This window comes from Suncus etruscus, chromosome 2 (assembly GCF_024139225.1).
Source record: "Suncus etruscus isolate mSunEtr1 chromosome 2, mSunEtr1.pri.cur, whole genome shotgun sequence".
Lineage (NCBI taxonomy): Eukaryota > Metazoa > Chordata > Mammalia > Eulipotyphla > Soricidae > Suncus > Suncus etruscus.
The window spans coordinates 112,770,075-112,788,730 of NC_064849.1; the positions used below are offsets into that span (position 1 = coordinate 112,770,075).

The following is an 18,656-nucleotide window of genomic DNA, read 5'->3' on the forward strand; positions in this document are numbered from 1 at the left end:
GAATGGAGGTCCCAATCCAGAGGCCCCTAAATTTATTTGGCCTATAGCCCCCTTTTCAGGAAAAAATAAATACTCGGTGCTCCTACAGCAGGTAGGTTGTTTGCCTAACACAGGATTGGCGAACAAGTTCGACATAAAGAGACAAAATTTTAAACTGTGAGAGTCAGAGAGCCACACTACGCAGTGACCTGCCAAAACAGACAAGCACTCACACAAAAGCATCTAATTTTAACAATAATATATTAAACACGTAAGAGGCAAAGAGCCGCATTCATTTTGGCCGGAAGCCGCATGTGGCTCAAGAGCCGCGTATTTGCCACCCCTGGCTTAGCACAAGGCTGACCGAGGTTCAATCCCTAGGTCCCATATGTTCCCCAGAGCATAACTAGGCATAATTCCTGAGTGCAGAGCCAGGAGTAACCCTGAGCATGACTGGGTGTGTCCCCACAAGGGGAGGGTGGGGAGAGGGAGACAGAGACAGAGAGAGGGGGGGGAGACAGAGAGAGAGAGAGAGAGAGAGAGAGAGAGAGACAGAGAGAGAGAGAGACAGAGAGAGAGAGAATAGAGAGAGAGAATAGAGAGAGAGAATAGAGAGAGAACAAAGTGCCCCTAAATTGGCCCTAAGGCTACAGTGAATTGCCAATCTGTCATCACTGTAGCACTTCCTAAAAGGAAAGTCTAAGGGAGCTAGAGTGACACCACAGTGGGAAGTCATTTGCCTTGCACGTAGCCAACCCAGATTTGATCCCCAGCATCCTATATGGTCCCCTGAGCCTGCCAGGAGTAACCCATAAGCACCTAGGTGTGGCTCAAAACACCTCCTACCCAAAAAGTCGAGGGCCTTACTCATCAAGACATATTACCCTAATACTGTGTTAAATCCTATCTTTTATATTTTATATGCAGATATAGGTCCTGAAATACTTGATCTTATAATTAAGACAACAATATTACTCAATTCTCTGAACTTCTAATTGAATGAAAAACAATCTTATCATGACTTATTGATAATATCATTAGTCAGCTTGCAATTTTTTTTCTGATGACAACGAACTGCAAATGAGTTATCAAGTTACAGTAGAGCAATTTGGTTTATTAAAACCACTGCTTTTGGGGACAGAGAGATAGCATGGAGGTAGGGCAATTGTCTTGCATGCAGGACGACAGTGGCTCGAATCCCAGCATCCTATATGGTCCACCATGCCTGCCAAGGGATATTGCTGAGCACAGAGCCAGGAGTAACCCCTGAGCGCTGCTGGGTGTGATCCAAACACAAAAAGCAAAACAAACAAACAAAAAACAGTTTTATTTGGATTTTTCCTTTGTTCTGTACCCTGAAGGCTTGGTGGGGGTAAAAACACCTAACCCCAAAACACCATGCTGATAAGATTGAGAGGTGAGAACTGGACTTCTCTGAAGTAGAAGTGAAGTGGCTGTGAAATACGAGAAAGTAAAGAAGATCCTGCCCTGCCAAAGACCTCTTAGAAGGCTGTCTCCAAGGGCATGCATATACCAGTTTCAATACACTGGTTAGAATTCTATCTGTAATTCATTCCTTCCACAGGCACTCACTTGCACACGTATGCTGGAGAAAGAAACCTGAAATGCCCCATACCCACGGGGTCTCCCACAAGCACGTATGCTCTGAGAGCCTGGGCTTGGGGCTCCAGTCAGACCTGCTAAGCCTCCCAGAGTCTTAGCAAACAACCCAGTCATCCTGTCAGTCCCACTCTGAAGAACTACATGCCCATGTAGTCAAAAATCACTGAGCCCCGCTGTGTTCCAGAGCCCTAACACCAAGTCCTATGAGCACTTTTGGGGGTAGCCTTTTGGGGGAGCCAGTGCCTCCACACCATACACAGTAAAAATCTCACTGAATAAATAAGGTGGAATTCTACAAAACGAAGAGCAAATCATCACACAGGTCCATTGTATTATCCTTAAAAAAATTAATAAAAATCTACTAACTCAGTTTAGACTGAAACACAATTTTGTTCCCAAGAATGGACATGTGTAGCCACAGTCTGGATAGTGACAGTATTCTAGCATAATTTTTTAATCATTGACAAAACAAATTACTCTCTCCATCAAGAGAAAAAGTCCTAGTCTTTAGAACTGAAAACTAAACATCAGTCAAGAAAACAAAGTCAGCCAACCATGAAAAGAGACAACCAAAAAAAATGCATGTTTCCTAGGGTAGAAATTTCCATCAACTAGATATACTCCAGTTATAGGTTCATTAAATAAAATCATTAAAGTAGAAAATTAATTTATTTTTGGATTCTGGACCACACCTGACAATGCTCAAGGCTTACTCCTTACTCTGTGCTCAGAGATCATTCCTGGCAAGATTTGATATATGTAGTTTTGGGGATCGAACTGGGCTGGTGGAATGCTAGGTAAGCTCCTTACCCACTGCAATACCTTTTACTCCATTAAAAATGTTTTGTTCCGAAATAAAATAACTCTAAATGTTTCTTTTTATTTATTTTTGGTCTGGAATTATTCCCAGTGGTGTTCAGGGGAAATATATCCTAGTTCATGCTCAAGGCATTGGTTCTGGTGGTACTTGAAGGACCATGTGGTACCCGGACCTCCTGCATGCAAAGCATGCATAGACCTGCAGAGAGCCTTCAGTCTTTTAAATGCATCTTATCAAGAAAAGAGCACCCACACATGCCAAACAAAAGGGGGGGGGGGCAAAAACGGCTAGACTTTAGAGAAAAATGGGCAACTACTAAGAAATTTCACAAAAGCTCCAGTTGGTTACAATGGAGTAAAGACTGGGTAGGGGCAATACTACACTAGAAAGGGAAGATCAGCTTGGAGAGGCAATTAGGTTTTCTAGGCAAAAATGGAGGACAATAGCAGCAAAGAGGACAGTGACAAGGAGGCAGGGAGGTCTGCACCTGCGGCTTGAGAAGGTAAGAGAGCTGAGGTTTGAGTCTTATCCCTAACAGCTGGAGGCTGGAGCAGGGTTCCGAGTACACAGAAGGGTTGAGGCTGGATTGCCGCTGCCTCACAGATGGAGAGAGCCAAGAGGCAAGGGACAGGCCATGAAAGAGAGTTGTGCTGGCGTGACCAAAGCATAGCAGGGCAGGCTTCATCTGGGGAGACAGAATACAATCTGCATTCCACAGATGAAAGTACCTAAACCAAACAGATTTTATCTCACACTTATAGAGGGCTCTGATTTCAAAAGAGGACCAAAACATAATAGGCCATCCTGTCAATCTCACACATTTCATGGTGCAACTCATTCACTGTATAAATAGACATAAAAGTGGGCAACTATGGCTTTCAGAACTTTAGGGCTGGAGAGATGACTCAATGAGATAGAGCTCATGAAAAGACAGACATGCTTTACATGCTGGTTGTCTGGGTGCTGGGGATCAAATCCTCAGCAAAGCTGGAAGTGACCCTATAGCTCCTGAGAACCAACAACCATGGCCCAGAAACAAACAGTAAGACAACTATAACTTCCCTTTGAAATAAAAGTGTGATATTGGTAAGATATACTTAATATGTTTGGAATGTTATTTTGTTCATTAAAGACACCTAAATGGTTTCTTTTTCCTTTGATTTTGGGACCATGCCAGTCAGTGCTCAGGAATCACTCCTGGCAGGGCTTAATGACCTTAGACAATGCTGATGATCAAACCCAGGTTGATAGCATGCAAGGTACACTGATTTATAAATTAGCTGATTTATAAATTAGTTAACCCTTCATCTGCATTCTCCAAAGCAGAATCATGAAGGGCAACTCTAACCACACCATGTGTCTATAGACAACAAGATACACAACAACAAGATACACAATTATTTGATACCTATAAATAAAACACTGCTCTTAGCCAATAAAGTTTCTGCTGCTGATGCACTCACAAGCCAGAGTAATCAAACCGAATGGAGCTGCTACATTACTGCTACTTCAGTGTTTATACCAAAAGGGGGACCAACTCATGGTGACTGCGACAGCGCCATTCTATTTCTGTTCTAAAAGAGGATTAATATTTCTGCTAGGAAAATATCTGAGGCTTTTCTGCAAAGGCAAAAGAAGAAGTGAAAGACAAGTTTTTAGACAAACTAGCAAAGTGAAACTATGGAACCAACTTGATACTCAAGTAAGCTGTGGAACTTCTGTCAGTGGATCTTAATTCAAATAGGTACTGAGAACCAATTGTCAATGATTCTCAGTGTCAGGAGACATGACTTCATAACTTCACAGTTTTGATGCAGGAAGGGGTTGGGGGGCGTAGTTCCCAACAAGGTGAGAAGGTTTGCTTGATGCTCAGGCAATCAATCCCAAAGTTGTGGCTTCTGGCCACAATTTGTGCTGTGGCTCTGATGGTTGCAGACCCAAACTGAGAATTTTGGAGGCCAACGCAGACACTCTCCCTCCCATTTCACAGGAGAGTCCTGCACTGTGTCGATGTGCTCCTGGACCAGCGTTAGTCCACAACCACAGAGGTTCCTTCCAGGATTATGTTCTCAAGGACAGCTTCCTTCCACTGCCAAGACTTCACACAGTCACAGACTCACAATTGTAACGGGAACATTTGGCCCAAACTTACTCCCACCCCCCCACTTCCTCCTGACCAGAACTAAATGAATATTGTCCAATAACCCCAAATAATCTAGAAGGACCACATAACAGGGCTCCTTTTGTTTCTGAAGTTAAATTACTTCTTTGTAATACATCACAACATTACAATCAAGAGAACTCAGGAACTATCTCCTGAGCACAAGAAAGAGAAACCAATTCCCCAGAGTAGATTTGGTCTAAAGATCTGCTGTTTCAATCCGTTCATCTTTGAAAAAATACAAGTTCCTCTATCTGGGACTTAGGTTTTCTGCCCAGAATAATAAAGCAGAATTTATTTCCTTTGTCTGCCTAAGCGAAGACACTCTATATAACCATCACTTCCTTTCAACACTGGAGAGAAAGGTGCTGGCCTGTATAGGATTATCCTCTGTTGTTTCTGAGTCTTGTTTTATGTTAATGTTTTTATGCTTAGGGTTCAGCATACATACAACTGTATACAACACTTTAACTCTGAAATCATGTTTGTTTTCAGCACACCCTTCCTGTATATATATTCTATTTTGGTCTTGTTCTATTCAGATTATGGATTCCCAGTATGTAAAAAAAAAGACAGCTTTAATTGTCCCATACACACACACACACACACACACACACACACTTTTTTTTTTTCAAGTGCTTAACCAGCTGCAATTTGGCAATAATTCTAAAAGTCAAGACTAAAGAGATAGTTCTGCAGGCTGGGAGCTTACTTTACATGAGGCTGACCAGGGTTAGAATCCTGGTTTCCGATATAGTCCCCCAAGTCCTGACAGGAGTGATCCCTGAGTACAAAGCCAGTAAGTTCTGAGTATTGCTGGGTATGACCCAAAAACTGAATTAAAAAAAAAATAGCTAGACCCACCACTTACCACTAGTGTTTCTTGTTCTACAAGCTCTTGTCCAACCTCTGAAATCATCCTCCTCTCCCTTCTATTTACTTAGAATTGCACATTTACACCCAGGTGCTAATATGAGTTTTTCACACTTAACATCCTTTGTTACAATTCACAAGATTAGCCCCACTTCCTGTCTTCAATAAATACCCAAGACTAGGTAAATATGAATTTCTTAGTTCTGATGCTCTGAGGAACAAGGTGTCAATGAGGCAGGGTGCTGGAAAGGACATTCATCCCAATCTACAGAAGCCTCTTTCTTACCTGTTCTCGGAGAATGCGGGGGTGGGGGGGGGGACATGGGGGGTGAGACAAAGAAGGAAGAGGGAGGGGGAATAGAGGAAGAGAAAGAGCATAGGCTTTGGGATACACATCCTTCAAGACAGTAACCCCAATCTGTGACCAAGCCAGATCTAGGGCTACTTATCTTCCCAAGACTGGCATCAGAGCTTCAATCACAAATGGGAGTGAAATCACAGCAGCTCCTGACACTGTCTGTGGAAGAACCACCTTTATTGCTTTAGAATTACTCCACACTCAGAGCTTCTTCATTACATCCGGCTGGATGCCTGTGAGTTTCCAGATCCCCGCTCAGTACTCCAGGATGAGTCCACACATAAAATGACCCCATGCTCCCAGTACTACTAGCTGTGAATGCTCAATTGGCTGACCTCCGGTGACAGTGACACCAGATTCTGTGCAGAGCATTACATCTGGCCAGCAGTTGGCACTGTGAAGACAATGAACACGTTCATGCTGAAGCATGCTTGTCCTAAGGCTGGACACACAGAAGTTGTGGGGCCTTTCCAACAGTCTGCCGTCCACAGGAGCCAAGCAATATAGAATTCATATATTCATAGAATCTATTCATAGAATTCCCCCTTCTCCAATCTTCCTTCCTTCCCCACTTTCCCTCCTCTCTTAGTTAGAGCCAACCTGTTCCCAACCCCACTATCTCTCACAAACATTTCTCCCCAAGTCATCTCTGGCTGAGAACTGACAACCCCATTTGGCATCTGTTTCTCAAGGAACTCCTCAAAAATATTCACAAAGTAGGATCACATGTCTTCCTGTCTCGCTGGGAACAAATAGCACTATGCTTAGCAATGTTTTGAAATTGCAAATGTTACATATAAAGCCAGCACTCTGAATAAATATGTGAAATACATATGCATGTTTTAAAGATATCCAGCTGAGACAAGTAGCAAAAACCAAAGGTGACATAAGGAATAAAGAAACTTCATTTAAAATCAGATGAAGAAAAGCTAAATTGTAGAAGATTTCCTGCGATGAAACTGAGCCTACAGTTTATGAGTATTTGCCACACACCAGAACACACAGGTAAGTCACAAAGGTCTAAACAGGCTCAAGGAACTAATAGTCTAGTTGTAACCTTGTCTGAAGTCTGCTGCATCCAAAGTAAGTTTTAAACCTTGCACACATATACATATTTGGTAAAAGGAAGTAGAGAAACAGTTACTTTAAATAAGCCTGTTTAACCTTTTAGTAGAAAATGATTTTAACGCCAGAAAGATGGGTCAGTGATAAAGCACATGCCCTGTGTGTGTGAGGGCTGGGGGTTTAACCCTGGGGGAAGCAGAGGAGAGAAGAGAATTTTATTTTCAAAAGGAAACATCCCTGTTCACAGCCTCAGAGGCTCTTCCTAGATCGAGAAGGAAAGTCACATGATCACTGACTCCTGCTCTTAGAAAAGGGTTTATGGTCATCTATACTGATATGACTCCAGATTTCTGGAAAGAGTTTTTAGAGCATTTGAGAAAAATGAGACAAACCCACATGGGAGGGTCAATGAAAACCTGCTCATACAAATGGAAAAAGAAGATATGGAGTTTAAAGAGTAACTATCAACCAAATACCTTGTATTCACTGTGGGCTACTCTGTACTCAGGTAAGAAATAGAACAACAGTAGGGGTTGGAGAAGAAGCCCAGTGACAGCCTGCACTGAAGAGAGCACAGGGTTTAAAGCACTTATGCCTTGTAAATAGTTGGCACTAGTTGGGTCTCTGGTACTGCATATAAGCCCTATTAAGAGTGATTCCTGCACACACAGCCAGGGGTAAGTCCTGAGCAGCTGGGTGAAGGCCAAATATCCAAAATAGAAAAAGAAAATCCTGACAACACATGCCCCTCACCCTGACCCCTCAGTATAACAGAGTGTGGCCTCTATTAAAAATATACGACAGGACTGGAGCCATAGTAGGTAAAATTACTGCCTTGCACATAGCTGACCTGGTTTTGATCCCCGGTATCCTATATTGTCTGAGCACTGCCAGAAGTGATTCTGGAGTGCAGAGCTAGGAGTAACTCCTGAGCACCACAGAGTATGGCTAAAAAACTATATAAAAAAAAAACAAAAACAGTAATACATTTAAAAAACACACAACAAACCAAAAAATATTAACAAAAAAAAAACAAATCATTTTCTCATTTTTTCCTATGGAAGCATACTGCTCAACTACCAGAACTACTGACAATGGGGACAAGTGCTAAACTGATTACCCATAGTTTCACTAAATACTGAGCAACAGCCCTGCCTCAAAAAGGTAGTATATCTCTACCTACCCCTTCGGGGTCAAGCAAAATTGTCTGCAGACACTGTCATGCATTCCGCAGAACATAAAATCATCCCATGGAGTACTATTGCCTGAAAGCAGCTACCGGTCCAAAATTAGGCTTTTTAAATATAGTTTATCTACCAACATATGTATCCTGAATATATATGTGTGTGTATGTATATATATATATATATATATATATATAGAGAGAGAGAGAGAGAGAGAGAGAGAGAGAGAGCTTACTTTTGCTGGTTTTGATCTTTATAGACATAAAAAAAAATACTGCGTACATTTTCTGTGACTTGTTTTCTTCTTCACCATTGTTCTGAGATAGACCATTTGTATATTCCACAGCCACAGTTCAAATGTATTGTTTTCAATTAATATACTTTTTTAACTGCTGCATTTTCTATGAAATCAATTAAACTTCCACAATGCATTAATCAAATATGATACTGAGGGTACTTGCTTTCTATTATTTTGTTTTTATAATGCTTCTGCTAAGAAGCTTCCTTGCAAAGATCTCTATAAAAATCACACAATTTCTCTAAGTATGTTCAGGTGTGGATTTGCTCAATTATAGAATACACTGGCATTAAGGTGTTCTGTTTTATTTTCAAAGTGGTTGTATAAATCTACACTCCCACCAACAATTCGGGACAATTTCTACAGCTCACTAGCTCTACAGTGCTCAGTTCTTCACTTAGAATTTCATGACATTTGGTACTACAAAATATACATTGCTTACCGTGTGAATGCCAATTCTACAAACAGCAAATGAGATCTGGATACACTCAGACATTCTCTACAAGATTAAAATAAGAATTAGAGAGTACAACCAAAGGTTTGGCCAATAGAATCGACTTTCTTCTGCCCCTCTCATGCCCCATCCGTTTATTACTTCCTCTTCAAAAAGAAAAAAAAAAGCCCTGCATTATTCTAACATCCATTTTATGAGCAAGTGCTCTAAGGTTTTCCTCTCTTCTGTTTTTCCTAGGCCAGTTCAAATAAGATAGGGATTTTAAAAAGTGCACTAAAACTATACTTAGTTGCTTAAGCAAAATGAGTTTAGGACTGAAGCAATAAAACAGCAGCAGGCCATTTGCCTTGTAAGAGGCCGAAAAAGGGACAGACTTGGGTTCAGTTCCAGGCATCCCACGTGGTCCCCAGAGTCTGCCAAGAGTGATTTCTGAGTGCAGAGCCAGGAGTAATCACTGAGTGTCTCTGGGTGTGGCCCAAAAACAAAACAAAAAGAAAAATGAGTCTATGAAGCAGACACTTCTTTCAACTCAACAGCATCATTTAGGGAATGTGATTGGCTATAATAATTTAATTTCATTTCTCTTAAATCCTGCTCTAATATATGAATGTTAATGATGAACTTTATAAGCTCTTTTTTGGGATTTGATTCTTAACAGATGCTAAACATCTATAATCCTGATAGCAGTAAGGAAAAGCAGTTTTATAAAAGGAAACACTTGCTATATAGGAAAATATATAAATGGTTGAATTACAAGAGAAGACTGAAAAATAACTTGGTCTTAGAAGGTCAATGATAGACAGTATTTAACTTAGTATTCAAAACCTTTTTATACCCACAAGAGGGTCATATTCCTAAAACTCAGGCCAACTCACAAAACTATGCATGCCCTACACAAGGATTGATTTCTTCAACAGAAGGGATATTTTTAGCACATTATATTGGTATATAGTTGAAATAACTCTATGTTTATAAAGTTCAACTTTGCTATGATGATTTACCTGTGGAATTCATAATGGCTCGAATTTGTGCTACCACAGTTTTCTGTGTTGTTTATATTGTTTCAAGGAAGTAGATGTGTCCACTTTCCATGAAAACCCAAGGTTATCAAAGAATACTCTTTCAAAAAACCAAGAACTTCTTCACATGACTGATTCTATAATAGGCTATTATATATTTAGACTTTCACAAAAAAACTGAATTCTAAAACTAAAGGATAGTGATAGGAAAGAATTGAAAAGCAAAGTTTATATACATGGGCATTAAAAATAAAACTCATTATGAAAAGAATTGAAAAAAAAACAAATTAAAAAAAATTTGGATGGAGCCAAAGCAATAGCAGAGCAGGTATGAGTACTTGAACCTGATCTTGATCCCAAGAAATCCATATGGTCCCCAGAATCCCACCAAGGGTGATCCTTGAGTACAAAGCCAGGAATAAGCTGGATGTGGCCAAAACAAGAGGAAAGCAAAAACAAAAACAAAAACACATCAAAAAAGAATTTGTTAAATAAAATCCTTTAACTCACCTAAACTCTCAAAAGGTTTCAAGTATTTATTGGTGTAATTGTTTAACTGATTAACTACTCATTTAATTATAAGGCGCACCAGGTAAAGTATCGCTATTATTTTAACACTATGAGGTTTATTTTAAATGAAGGGCACTACTAAGCTACCTGCAATGGCAATGCCAATAGCCTCCTCAGAGCTAACAGAATTTGTTCTTCACTTCTATCTTTTAGAAAGCATCCCAAAAGTACTTTGGCTCAGAATGAAATTATGTAACCACTTTCTAGGTAAGCCTGAATGATTATTTTTCCAAAAATAACCACCTGGATGTACACACCTGGAATAAGAGTGTGTGTGTTCACCTTATATGAAACCAAGGGCTGTTACATGATTAAGGTTTCCATAATAAGAGGAGATATGGTCAGTGCATTATGGGAAGTGGTATCAGAAGGGGTCCCCCATCCTGTGTTTCTGCCTTACTTTTTTCTACTTACTATTTCAGAAAGCAATTAAGACCTCCAGTCAGTTGGATTAGAAGACACCATGAGAACAGTGAACCAGTGAAATGGACCCAAGAGACGAATGAGACAAAAAAAAAAAAAAAAAAAAACAGTAGAACCACCATTAATGTCCTCCAGACATTGAGAAGTACAAATAAATCCCTAATTTGTTTAAAGTTGTAGGTGTCTCACTCAGTCCACTAAATGTAACCAACAGAGAACAAGTTACTTTTAATTTTTATTAAGGAAAATTTATGACTCTGTGCTCAAGAATCATTCCTGAGTGACTGAGGGAATATATCTTGTACTAGGGATAGAATAATTATTGGCTGCATTCAGGCAAGTGCCGTAACAGCTCAATGTTATCTCTCTACTGCACAACATTTATTTCTAAAAAGCCAGCATTCCTAGACTTTGTCTTCAGAAAGCACTCTTAAGAGCATTATTTTTTCCTTTGGTTACTACTACTATTGCTAGTAATAATAATCTGTGTTTTACAACTTCCCAAATGTACAGGTACTATTATTGGGACTGCCAAAATCATCCTGAGAAACTATCAACTTACTTTGTGTAGTATATTTTGACTAGCCTTATGATTGCCTCTTTCTCTTGCTCTGCCCTTTCATCTTTACAAATATCCATCCTTTCCTTGAACAAGCTACCCCTAACCAAGTAACTGTCTTATCACTTAAAAGCCAATTCTTCTAGTAATTAGATTAACATAAACAGCCTCTTCAAGCGAATTAGAGAGGGTTTGTTATAAAGACATATTAAGAAGCATAAGTAAATTTCCGTTGGTCATGGTAAAATAATTGATAATATATGTTATTGATTGAGCAGTGCTGAAGATCAAACCCTAATCCCCTTGTACAGGGAGAAAACGTGTCCTGTGACTAACTGGGTCATATCTCTAGCCCTCATAATTTATTTCAAATGATTGTAAGTGTCCTTATTCTTCCTTACCTGTTTATTACTTTATCTCATAATTTTCGCCACATCTGTAAAAACAAAATTACTAAGAGGGCTTTTTTGAGAGACAGGGGGTTTACACCTGGCAGTCCTCAGAAGTTACTCCTGGCATGGCTCATGGACCATATGTGGAATCAAACTGAGGTTAGTTTTGAGAAAGGCAAGTGCCCTACCCACAATGCTATATCTCTCCAGTCCTTTAAAATAGTTTTGGTCTAATATTTCTAAATATTGTTACTGTAAACCTAGGAATCCTACTGTAGAGTTTAAAATGAAACATTCATGCAGGGTTTCCAGTTAAAGGAAGGATTTCTACTTTCAGTGGCCTCTGTGTCAACATTCACAAATTTAAATCTAGGCTTGCCCATGGAACTAAAGAATATTTGAAAAGCAGTCATCTTCAGAATAGCCTCCTCATTGCTGCCTCATCTGATGAAAGTACAAAAAAGCAGATGCTGTGAACGGCAAGTCACAGATTGGTTAAAGTCTGTTCAGACAGAGACAGGGTTTTCGGGAAAGAGAGGGATCTTCCAGAAAAAGGAAAAGAACACACTCAATTTAAAATATGATTACTTACAGTTTATTGATGTTTTCCCTAAGAAATTTCAATGGTAAGCATGAAAATAAAGGAGAAAAAAATCTTCAATAGGAGGGTAGAAAATATTATTGAATCTACAGTCCAAATTTCATAATATACCTGATTTCAGTTCCCTCAAAGAATATAAAAGCACAATGTGGTGGTGTTTTTTTTTTCTCAAAAGTGCTGTTTTTGTAAACATGCCAATGTGCTGTGTAATCCCTCATCCTGCTATAGAACATGGTGACACTTGTGTCTCCTTATCATTTTCTTGGAAACCACACGTGACAGGAAAAAAAAAAAGGTTCACAGAGTCACACCAACTCTCAGAGCACAAGGAGGAAGGATAGCTCCAGGGTGACAAGAAGCAGATAGAAAAGAAGGGTCACTGTGAGGAGGCCGTGTTTGGGTCAGCTACTTCCAAATAAACTTAATGAAGAGCCAGCCTTTCCTCGTGACAGCAACCAAAGCAAAGGGGCTAAGAAAAGAGGCATGGCTTGGGGAATTTAAGGAGAAGGGGCTAAGTGTAAGCATTCAGCAGCACTAAGCTCCTGTGCTGAGTGGGCGGGGCTATGCCTGTCACTTGGCTTCAGTCACTCCTCCAGCCTGACAGACATCAACCCAGGAACGCCACCTTCCTCAGAGCTGGGGTCTCCTTCTGTTACTGTTTGCAGTGAATCATAGCAACTCCCTTAGAAAGTGGGAATGGGTGCTTTCCCCAAATGGAACAGAGGAGGAGGAAGAGGAGGAGCAGGAGCAGAAAGAGGAGGAGAGGAGGAGGAGAAAGTGGGGGAGGAGGAAAATACATTTTATATTTACAAAATAAAATGAAGTTTTATTTACAAAACAGTGGGAACTTTTGTTTCTGTCATGTGTTGTACAGCTTCTTCAGACAGTGGGTGGGAGAGCCAACATGACAATCTAGAAAGAAATGTTCACAGCTAAACCAAAGCCTACCAACTTGGTGTCTCAACGTGTCCTACAATGTTTTCAGTTACATCTATGCCACCATCACCTAAGAGCATTTACACGAACTGCCCAAGCAATCTATAGTTTACCAGATGGAATAAGTAAGAAATACATTGGTAGGGCCAGAGCGATAGACAATGAGTATGTATTTGCCTTGCACACAGCCAACCCGTACTCAATCCCTAGCATCCCATATGGTTCTCCTAGCCTGCCAAAAACAAATTCTGAGCACAGAGCCAGAAATAACCCCTGAACGATGGGTGTGACGCCCCCCCCCCCAAAGAAAACCAACAATAACAACAAAGAATTCCATTGGTGATTTCAAAATGGATCATTATCCTTATCTGTTTTTAAAAATAAAATCGGGGGCATATACACCTAGCAATGCTCAAGGTTGAACTCCTGACTCTGTGTTCAGATTACTCCTGGCAGGCTCAGGGGACTGGAGATCAAACCTAGAATCTGCTGCGTACAGGCAAATGCTCTATCTGCTGTATGATTGCTCCAGTCCCTAAAACAACTTTTTTTAATAGTAATAAGCTCCAGCAAATGATCTTTCATTTGATTTTAAAATGATCTCTTTGTGAAATTCAATCATAAAGATTTGAAAATCTATCTAGTAAAAATGAAAGTAATAAAAGTTATCTTTCTAAAAGTGATTCTGATTAAAGAATCTGGGCAGAGGCTGGGGAGATAGCTCAAGTCTATCATGGACGAAGACCTCAACTTAATCCCTCGTGCTGCATGCATCTGTAACCCCCACCTGCACAGAATCTATTTTTAAAAGGCAGAGGGTAGGGAGAGATAGGGATTAAGGTGATTGTATTACCTGTGACAGAAAACCCTAGTGTCAATCCAGAGCACTGCCAGGTGAGGCCCCTGAACAGAGCCAGAAGCAAGCCTTAAGCTTGTTGGGTGTGGTCCAAAAAAAAAAAAAAAAAGAGGGAGCAACAATAACAATAATATTAAGAGCAAAGAGTCAGAGAAAACTCAATAGAGTGAGTATGTGTTTTGCATGCTTATTCTATCCTCAGGACTGCACTGTCCCCTCCAAACACTCCCGGATCAACCCCTATCCAGAAAACAACTCCTAGGCAGAGTCAGGAATAGTCTAGGTTACAGGGGCTATAGGGCTGGACTGCATGTTTTTCAGGCAAGAGGCCAGGGTTCCATTTCAGCATCAAACAAGCCCCGGAGTACCAAGCAATGAGTAGCTGCTGAGCACTGCCAGGTGTAGCCCCCCAAAAGAATATAAATACTTCTATTTTGCCATTAAAATTGTCTATCACATTTACCATTAAGCATTTATTTCTCCATTTTTAGCCTTTGTACTATATTTTTCTTTTAAATCTCAATCTAATTATTGCTGGAGCATTAATATAGAGAGTAAGGCACTTGCCTTGCAAAACATGCAGTCCAGCCCTATATGTTGCTTTGGGTCCTCCTCAAACATCCAGTAACCATTTCTCTGCTTGATATTCATAACTGGGACTTCTTAACCGATAACAGCCACCTGTTATTAGGCAAAGCATCCATATAATGCTGAAGAGTTCTCTCTCATGCATGGTCCAGGAGTTCAGTCATGGAACATTAGAAAGCTCTGTCCAGACAGAGGCCACAAGCAAGACCAACATGCAAAACAAGGCCCTGTGGATGAAACTAGTAGGTTGTTTAACTTAACACTAATCAGCAATTATGGTATGGAAGAGGGAGGAGGGCCAAACAATCATATCCTATCTTGTCAAAGTTTAAGTGGCCACTTGCAGAATGTGAAACACACAGAACACACAGTGTTTTAATGAACACTGTGGCTAATGAAACTCCAAGAACACACATACAGACACATGCTATTAAGTAATATCAAGACTATGAAGACCTATGAACAGAACAGAAAGCTGGAAGTCAAAAGCAAGAATAAAAAGAAACAACACGATAAAGACACAACAAGCAGAACAAGGATAATTCTTTTTACACATAATCTGTGTAAAAAAACAGCAGATTAATACAAAGGGACTCATAAAGCATGTAAACACTAAACCAAAAATAAAATGTTACAAAGAACAAAAAAAAAAAAAACATCTGGGGTCAGAGGAACAAGGCTTACAGAGGTTTCAGGGAGGCCTTCAGCAAAATTTTTATTTTTGGGGGGTGTACCTGTTGATACTTAAGACTTACTCCTAGTGTTGTGTCAGGAATCAGTCCTACTTAAGAATTTTGTATGACCAAGTGGAAAGCAAGGTATGTTTGGCACTAATCCTCTTCATTAAATAGCAAATCTGAATCTTCCTGGACACCTAACTTGTGCCAGTGATGTTGTACTCTGTGCTGGGACTAAGGAAATAGGCTGGCTCTTGTCTATCTGTAGCCAGTGTGGGCAGTGAGCAAAGTAAGAGAAGTGCCTAAGAGGAGGCAGCTTTGGGGTATTTGCTATTTTTGAGCACGATGTGGAAATTCTCCCAATATTATGGACAATCCAGTTAGAGGTGCCAGGTAAGCTTTCAACAGCTTTGCTTTCAAAAATTTCTGGCACAAGCAAACACACTATTCTACCATAAAACGTCACAGTAGCAGACACTCAATTTAATAGTCCACAAATAATCAGCGAAAAACTCTGCAGGGAGCCATTGAAGAGCACAGAGTAAGCATCATTATTTAGAACCATAAGAAAAAATGTATTTACTTCACCAAAATATTAATGTTTTCACCATTTATTTCCCTTTCTCTCTCTCTATTCCCTCTCAGGTAGTGGTAAATAGAATGAGTTTTCAGCATTGCCCTTCTGACAAAACCTTAGAAATTGTAATTTCTTTTAAGTTATCATTTTTTTAAGGTAAGTGTGTTCTTTATTTTCTTTTTAATAAAAAAAAAAATAACCCTTCACCAATGCAGCATTCCCATCACCAGTACCCCAAGTGTTTCTCCTCCCCACCCCACCCCGGCCTGTGCTCTAGACAGGCTTTCTACTTCTCTCATTCATTCACATTTTGTAATGATGGTTCTCAGTGTAATTATTTTTCTAACTGCACTCATCACTCTTTATAGTGAGCTTCATGTCATGAGCTGGACTTTCTAGCCTGCCTCTCTTTTGTCTCTGAGAATTATTGCAAGAATGTCTTTTATTTTTCTTAAAATCCATAGATGAGTGAGACTATTCTGCTTCTACCTCTCTCCCTCTGACTTATTTCACTCAGCATAATAGATTCCATATACATCCATTTTTGAAAATTTCATGACTTCATCTCTTCTGATGGTTGCATAATATTCCATTGTATATATGTACCAGAGCTTCTTTAGCCATTCATCTATTGAGGGGCATCTAGGTTGTTTCCAAAGTCTGGCTATTGTAAACAGCAGTGCAATGAATATAGGTGTAAGGAAGGGATTTTGTACTGTATTTTTGTGTTCGTTAGGTATATCCCTGGGAGTTGTAAGCTGGGTCGTATGGGACTCGATTTCCAGCTTTTGGAGGAATCTCCATAACGCTTTCCATAAAGGTTGGACTAGACGGCATTCCCACCAGCAGTGAATAAAAGTTCCTTTCTCTCCACATCCCCACCAGCACTGCTGGTTCTCATTCTTTGTGATGTGCGTCAATCTCTGTGGCATGAGATGGCACCTCATAGTTGTTTTGATTTTAAGTTATCATTTTAAGCCTCAACCTTAAACATAATACACTATCAAATATATAGCCCAAAAGTATTCAAATAATCAAACTTTCTCCTAAATCAGTACCTCCATATTAACTCATAAAAATAACTGTACTGTCCAATGGCCAGAGAGATATACAGTGGTTAAGACTTGTCTTGTCTCCACCAAACCTTGGTTGAATTTCTTATGCTACACATAAGAAAGAACCCCAGGAGTTACTCCAGAGAACAGAGCCAGGAATAGACCTGAGTACACAGGTGTGTCATCCCCTCCTGTCCATATCCCCTCCCCACCACACACACAACCCACCAAACAAAAAATTACTGTGTCATCCAGAAAGAAAGGCAGTACAGAAGAATTTGGTCTATTTAAGGGCTAAAAACAACACCTCCATGGCCCAAGGACCATGCAGAGAGGAAGGCACTGGCCATGCATCTGGCAAATGTAGCCTCAATCTCCAGCACTACAAACTATAGTCCCTGGAGAGCCTCCAGGAGTGAATCCTGAGCACAGAGACAAGAGTAAGTCCTGAGACAGCCAGCATGACCTCAAACGAAACAAAACAAACAATAAATCACCTCCCTCTAGATTCATGAATGAGACCATCTGCACTTTACTTCCTATTTCTTTTTAACTACACAGAGGGAGGGGAAGGAATTCTAAGCTCTGACTTTTACTCTGGGCTTCATAACTGACCATCAGACAGGAAATACTGGTACTTATTTACTGACCTTAGTGATCAAGCAAGCAAAGCACTGGGCATGTAATATAGAAAAGATATTTCCTCATATGTGCCACAGCCTGACTAAGCCAACTGAGTTCACTTCTGAGCATGGACCAGTTTCTCCACTGCCCTAGGAAATCTAGACTGTAAATAGCAGCCAGAGCAAGTTTTTAATATGCAATTCAGTTCTGATCACCTCCTGCTTAACAACCAGAAAACTTTCACTTAACTAAAATTTGTTTCATCAGAATCTCCTGGTACTTCAGGCCCTTATCCTGCTCCCATGAGCAGCCAGCATCAGGCCCCAAGATCTTTGGGCCCCTATTCAGCATCTGATACCCTCCAATTCAGGGATGGCCAAACAGCTAGGCCACTTTCTTTGCTCACTTTTTAAGGGAAATATGACTTTATTCAAAAACTCTGAGGAGAAAGAGAGTAATGCTTTCAAGAGAGAACACGGGTTTCTCCAAAGGTAGAGAAAGAACCCCAGTACACGTGTACTGAGAGTGAAAGTAGAAAAGTTCACATCTCAAGATGGGAGATGTAGGTGACATGTGCTCCAACACCATGTGCATGGCCAGCAACATACATGTGCTCAGCACCAACACTTCGGTCCAGAGTACATGTGCCTTCTTTGTCCTTGTTTTCTTGCATGGTGGGGCACACCTGGAGGTGCTCAGGAGTTAGTACTGTATTCAAGGATCACTCCTGGTAGAAATCATAAATCAAATATATGCAGTGAAGAGGATCAAATCAGAGTTGGCCATATGCATGGCAAACTCCTCGCTAAACTATCTCTCCTCTTCAGCCCCTGAACCACTCTTACCTTTGAAGACAAAGTGCCCCAAATCAAGGTGATCAGAGAACTATTGTTAAAAGCCCAATTCAAGTTACTGGACTAGAACTACTTTAGGTCCCCAGAGATTCTGTTTTCCCCTTTTACAA

At 40.3% G+C, this 18,656-nt stretch overlaps 1 protein-coding gene across 2 annotated transcripts in view; it reads right to left on the reverse strand.

Annotated features, from left to right (window-relative positions):
- ARL15 (ADP ribosylation factor like GTPase 15) overlaps window positions 1-18,656 on the reverse strand; it is a 468,816-nt gene that overhangs the window by 423,646 nt on the left and 26,514 nt on the right. The window contains exon 2 of one of the 2 annotated variants that reach the window (XM_049768136.1): window positions 8,804-8,860. The exons of the other annotated variant lie outside the window; for it this stretch is intronic. Coding sequence (XP_049624093.1) covers window positions 8,804-8,860 — 57 coding nt within the window. The remainder of the gene's footprint in view (window positions 1-8,803; window positions 8,861-18,656) is intronic. 2 annotated transcript variants of the gene reach the window in all.